Genomic DNA, 6,423 nt, shown 5'->3' with positions numbered 1-6,423 from the left:
AAATATAAGGAATAAATTGCTTGAATATAAATATCTATAAAAAAATAAGGACATCAAAATTTAATCCAGCCTCTTCCATTCACCAGTTACATAGAAGGAAAATCATTTTACTGCTTTAAAGCATAATCCACATTTTCTTATCAATATCATCCATAAACAACCCTATAGCAACAGGTTTCTAAAAAAAAAAAAAATCAGGGGTAGGAGGTCACCTGATTCCATGACCTTTTCTTCTGTGGATCAAAGTTACCATGAAAATGTTATATCAACATTACCATGAAAATGTTGTATATATCAACTCTCCAGAGCAGGCTCTGATGAGAGTTTAGTATAGGGTTACCAGGGCAGGAGGGGTAAGTCTCAGGAGACAATAATTAAAGACAAAACCAGGTGGTGACATCTTTCAGCCAGAGTGCAACACAGGTGAGGTAGATGGAAAGATATCCCCATTTACAGTAGTAACAGTTTGTTTCAGTTTTGTTCATTTTATGAATTAGAAAACAAAGTCTGGTTGGTTTGTTGAGTTTTGTTGGTGTTTTGGGTTTGTTTGTTTTTTTCCTTTACGAGAGGGTTGGCTCTTCAAGTGTTTACAATCTGTGCATTCCTCAGAAACATCTTTGTATGGAACTTAAGTGTTTCTCCCTGAAATGTGCCAGACGCCTAAGTCAGACAACAAACACCCGCTGGGGGTCAGGGGCTCTTCAGAAACTCCACCCTCCCTCTGAGGGGCACTACCCTAATGCACGTGCCCCTTTGTCTCGTTGTCCCCCCGGGGTTGTCCAATCTCAGCATTCAACCAGGAGAGAGGAAATCAGCACTGATGGAAGCAAATGAAGATAGACTGGGGGACTCCTTAACCTTTCTTGGAATGTTGAGAACAAAAACATGGTTCTTGGAAGGTCTGGGTCAGAGATGTCAGCAGGAGGATGCTCTAGGTCCAGTCACAGCCAAGTGCAAGGAGATTAGTGCTGCACCATGGTCCTCCAGCCACGCCCTGTCTTCAGACCTGCCCTGGTGGCCCGCAATCAGTGTGTCCTGTTGTGTATCAGTTGCTTCTCCCTGTAGAGCTCAGCTTTCAGCTTTGCAAGACGGAAGGATGCCTTGATGCTGTTGCTGATGGGTTTTGACCTATTAAAACAGCATAAAAGAAAACAAATGTTAGAAAAGAAATATCACTTCAGGCAAAAGAAACCTCTAAAATTAGAATCTGGTGTAAACCAGTCTAAATCTGGCTCCTGAACTTTCACCACTAACCACAACAGCAAGCTACCCTTTGATAAAACCTCAAATGATATCTTTTACCACTATGAAAATAAAGCTCAACTCTTATTCTCAGAATAGATCTGAGGAGGGAGACAGGATATGCAGAGACAGGGAGAAGCAGGTGGATAGTTGTACCTAAGGAAATTTGGGCTTGAAATACAAGTTTGAAATAAACTAAGGGTTATTTTCTTTTTCTTTGTAGCCCCATCCCACCTGCCACTACTGTGATAGTCCATATGGACAAATAGCATAGATTTAAAATAGTCACAGGTCTCCTTTTAACTACAGAAGATGGGAAATAATAGAAGAACTTGATAGATCCTTAGCTGGAAAACAAAGGGAATTTTTTTTTAAAAAAAAAGGAGAAATATTTGTAATCTCAAAACTAATGTCCTGTGGCAATTTTAAAAAGCCTGTATATTCATTTTTTCTATTTTTCAGGAAAAGGAAAGAACCACCAAATCTAATTTAATAACTAGCCTAACACAAACTAATTGAAAAATAGTGACAATAATTCTTTCCAAGTGTGGTTTCAATGATCCTGTGGCCCGAGGGAACAATTACTGGTTTTAGATCACAGGCAGGGAAGCTGCAGTGTGGCAGGTGTCAGTCACAGAGAGCTGAAGGCCACCCCACAGACGACAGGACACAATTGAGACAGTGGCTATGACTGCCAGCAATGTGCTCAGAACATTTTGATCCTAGAACTTCTTGCCACTGCATTTCCAGGAAAAGTCTCTATGGAAATCGAGAACATAGCAGAGATCTGAAAAAAGGGTTCCTCCCCTGATCTTGTAAATTCTACAATATTCAGTGTCTGGAGGGTTTATAACAGCCCTATGGCCTTGCTTAATCTAGATCCTTCTCTGCCTCCAGATGAGAGCTGATGAGGAAACCAGAAGCTTGTTGGAATGACACTGGCTGGCCACCAAATATTCTTCCCTGTTTAAAAAAGCCCAAAAGAAGCCCTTCAGTAATGGCATGCTCTAAATCAGGTCAGTCCTGCCGAAAGTTTTCACTTCCCCTTGGCTGCCTGAGTAGCTGCCACTTTGAAGAACTTGAAGGATTTTCAGTTTCTCATGGTCTGTAGTTGGCATAGTGGTGAGACTCAGAGAGGCAAACTTGGGCATGAAAAACAGCAGAAATCTAAGAATGCTAGACAGACTTTTCTTTGAACATGAGTCTTTAGTATGAGTGGGCTAAGGTATGGGTAACAGGTGTGCCAAGGTCACTAAAGTGTGCAGCAGACAGTGATGTGCATTCAGGGTCTCTAAGAAAAGAAAGGTGTCTCTGTTCTTCCTCGTCTATAAAAGATGAATATCATCTTCTTTATTATCTTTAAATCTTTACCCCATCAAAGCAAGAAAGGCTCCTAAGCCCCCTCACCTTCTTAGCTTCTTCCCTTTCACCAGCTTCTGATGAAAACATCTCTCTCCAAGCTTGGAACAATCTTTTCCTTTCTTAAGGTCATTCCAGCCTTTCTCCATAGTGTCTTGGACTCTGTTAAAATACACACAGGGGGAAAGAAAAATTCAGCAGTGGTTATCTTTGATTACACCTAGATCTCAACTTTTCTCTAAATCGCTCTGGAAGAGGCAACATTACAGTTAAGAATTCAGGAGGCTGATTGAGAGGCAGAAGCCCTTCTGCTCACCTGAGTTCTTTTCCTGCTTGGCAAAAACTCCAGCACTTCTTGTCTCTTTGGCTAGTACACTGGCATCTGTTACTGGAATCTTTGGCCTCTGTATGAAAGAAATCCTTCAAGGATCGCTTTGGTCTCCGTCTAAAAAGGGCACCCAGCCCATATGGAACAAGGGGTCTGCAATGAAAAGAGAGTAACAAATGATATGAGCAAAGTTAATAGTCTTCAAAATGGCACATTCATTGGGATACACTCATTCTATGTTCTGGGAGCACGAGGCAGTGCTCAGTGGTGTAACTTGAGAACAAAGTGTCAGGGACACAAGCAGCTCAGTGGCCCAAGTACGTGTCCAACCTGGAGAAACCCAGCTTTTCTAATTCAATGAAATTCTATTTCAACCCTTAAGAAAGCTCAGTCTTATCTTGATGCAAATATTACTTTTTATCCAAATTTATTGCATCTCTGCATGGGTATCTGTTTCTTACTCGCCCCCCCCCCACACACACACACACACTACTCTCCCCTGCCTTAACATAGTAAGTAGGAATTTTTACTGCTAACCCAGAAGTGCTGCTTCTCTATCAGTTCAAATCTACCAGCTGCTCTGAGGAAGAAAGTCGGGCAATGTCCTCCCCTGCAATTTACAACCTTGAAAAATCTGCCGGAGGGTCAGCTATAAGTCTGTTCCTACTCCAAGGCAAGGAGTGAGTTACTGAGTAAATGTTCTGTTGAGTTAACTGCTGTGTGTTTGGGGTTGGGGTGGATTAGGAGCAAGAGACTTTAATGTAAAACCATTACTCACAGAATAAAAATGCTTCCCAAATTAAATTCTATGTGGCAATGTTAAAATTACATGTCTGTTTTAAGATTATCATATGTAATTTATATGGAATAGTTTAAAAATTCAGACTTTGAGTGGTCCCATAGGACCGACTAAAGCTGCCCATGAGGTGTCTAAGGTTGCAATGTTGTGGAAGCAAATTGCCACATCTTTCTCCCATGGAATGGATGGAGAAATTGTTAACTTTCTAGCTGTTAAACCCTGTACCATTAAGGTTTTTTACCTGCAATTTAGCGATAGCTTGTGTCTGTTAAAAAGCTACCAGCCAGGAGGCTATGGTGCGATTTCCAATGTGTCCCTTTCAACCTTCACCTAAGAAAGAAAGCCCTCCCTGCTGGAAGCAGCTCCTTATTAAAGATCAGGCTCCCTGTGTTTTTGTTTGGTTTGATCTAATTTTGTTTGGATTTTGAGCATCCATCTCCATCATGGGGGCAAATATATACATAGTAACTGTGTCCTTCTTTAGATGAGCTGTTTCATGGAGAAGGGTGGGAAATATTTTCCTTGTGGTAGCACATAGAGCTATGGAATGCAACAGGACTTTTCTGAAGAGAAGACAGAGGGAATGACCTAGCTTCTAGTTCCAGCTCTGCCACAAGCTCTTTGCTGCGTGAGGTTTTCGCTTTCTCTAAGTGAAGTGATTGCATTATTACCCCTTAATCCCTTCTGCCCCTCAAGGTGGTAGCCTCCTACAAGAAACACATACTGAAGTAACCCACATATAACTTTGGCAACTTAGTCCCTAAACCCAGGCCAATCTCACTGACAAAACCTTCCCTGGAGACCCTACCCACTGAAAATTTTTTCCTCTGAAACATGCAACAGTTTCTCAGCACCTTTCACACTCCCTCGATCTATGCTGTAATAATTCTGCTGAGTCCACAGTCACAGAACATAGTCTCCCATGTTGCCTAGAACCAAGTCCCCTTGTTATTTTCAAGGACAGAATGGAACTGCCTACACCAGGGCATTCATAGGTCCTCAGAAAAACAAACTCCCAAATGCAAGGCAAAAGCTCCTCAGAAAAGTCACTCTAGGAACCAGCTTCTGAGTGCCTGTGGGGCAAGCTAATGAATTCTTAGAGTTACAATGCCCTCTAGAGACTCACCCGGCAGTGTTGATCCAAATGACGTCCAGGTGGCAGAAGTAGACACACTCTTTATCCCTCAGGGATGAGCAGGAGCAGCGCTTGGACCGGCGGGGTCTCCAGGATGTGCTGGTCTCGGGGATGTCACCTTCCTTCTCAGTGGCCGTGCTGAGCTCGGCACCCAGGACAGCTAGAAAGAGAGAGAAAGAGCTGATCAGGGTGGGTGACATTTCCTTAGAGGCTCAGGATATAAATTTGCACCAGAGGTAGCAGAGGCAATGGAAACAAGTAAACAGCCTGCCTTCGGCAAGAAACATGAGCAGAGGGGCAAGGACTCTGAGGTTTTACCTTCTTAACACAACTTTATCTTTACCCTCCTGGCTTATTTGCCTTCAGTAGGCTTATATAAAGGCAGGAGAAGCAAATGCCTGAGGAGGGACTAATCAACACCCTTGGAACTGCTTTCAAGGAAGTTCTTAGAAACATTGCCCATAAGAGATCAAGGTTGGGCTCTCTCCACGGTACTTAGTAGGTCAGCACAACCAAAGTGGCTTTCAGTTGGATAATGGCCAAAATCTCAAAGTAAGAGAATCTGACTAATCTGATTCTAGTCTGGACTGGTGATTCACCTGCCGATTTGGGATAACCATCTGTTTAGAAAGGGCTTCCCCTGTTTTGCACCTTGCCCAGAAGGGAGGGAGGTACAGGAAAGACACGCTGAGGACACAACTGGAGAGAGATGCAAAATTAAGTCTACACCAGTTATTTCAGGCAGTAAATTGCCCAGAAATCTTGAAGGAAAGGTTTCACTCAAGGGACCTGGTCAAGGTTCCCGGATTCTGAATCCAGACTCTCAGAGCTGGCTCCTTGAGGGGTCTGCCACATCTCTCCCCAACCTCTGTCTTCAGTCCACTCCCTCCTCCTAACAATTGCCTCACAGCTTATCTGCCCAATTTTGTACATTTCAAATGATCAGACACATTCCAGGATTTCCATTCCCCTGACATCCTTTCCTTTTAGTCAGGGTCATGAAAAGACAAAAAAGGTGCACTGACCCCAAAACGGGGATGGAGCAGATGCACACAGACTAGCCAGCTGACGAAATAAGCCCCACTCCCTGCCCAAGACAGGTGAATACCACCCAGAATAGAGTTCACACTGCTTCGAGTGCCAAAAGGCTGCCAAAAGAAACCTAAAGTCAGTAATGACAAATCTTAAAGAAAACAGCTGCCCTCACCCAGAAACCACCCCTGGAGGTGGGGGAGGCAGTTATTCAACAGACTGAGCTGCAGGTGATTTTACTGTCGTTTGGTGCCTACATGACTTGGACAAAGCATCTTGGCATCCAGCTGAACTGTTTAAATATTTTACACATTTACACACTATTAGTTTTTTAATAAGATGTGTTTCCATATATGCTATATATCTGTGGGTGTGTACATACATCGCAAATACCAATTTTGCTAAATTCTATCTTGTTCTTATCGTTCTTGAGTTAAGAAAGTCTTGGGAATACCCTACATAATGATATACAATTAATATAATATATCATACATTCTGCTGGAATATGCCACCAGAGCTCCTTAATAT

General features: G+C 42.7%; 1 protein-coding gene across 1 annotated transcript in view; it reads right to left on the bottom strand.

The window, feature by feature from the left end:
• Window positions 1-1,025: 1,025 nt before the first annotated feature.
• EDN1 (endothelin 1) overlaps window positions 1,026-6,423 on the bottom strand; it is a 5,748-nt gene continuing 350 nt past the window's right edge. Inside the window, exons 2-5 of the mRNA XM_006891608.1 lie at window positions 4,855-5,023; window positions 2,918-3,082; window positions 2,650-2,763; window positions 1,026-1,128 (exon numbers count right to left, since the gene is read on the bottom strand). Coding sequence (XP_006891670.1) covers window positions 1,026-1,128; window positions 2,650-2,763; window positions 2,918-3,082; window positions 4,855-5,023 — 551 coding nt within the window. The remainder of the gene's footprint in view (window positions 1,129-2,649; window positions 2,764-2,917; window positions 3,083-4,854; window positions 5,024-6,423) is intronic.

The sequence above is a fragment of the Elephantulus edwardii genome, unplaced genomic scaffold (assembly GCF_000299155.1).
Source record: "Elephantulus edwardii isolate Elephantulus edwardi_28Jun2011 unplaced genomic scaffold, EleEdw1.0 scaffold00101, whole genome shotgun sequence".
NCBI lineage: Eukaryota > Metazoa > Chordata > Mammalia > Macroscelidea > Macroscelididae > Elephantulus > Elephantulus edwardii.
This window is presented reverse-complemented; position numbering and strand designations above follow the sequence as displayed.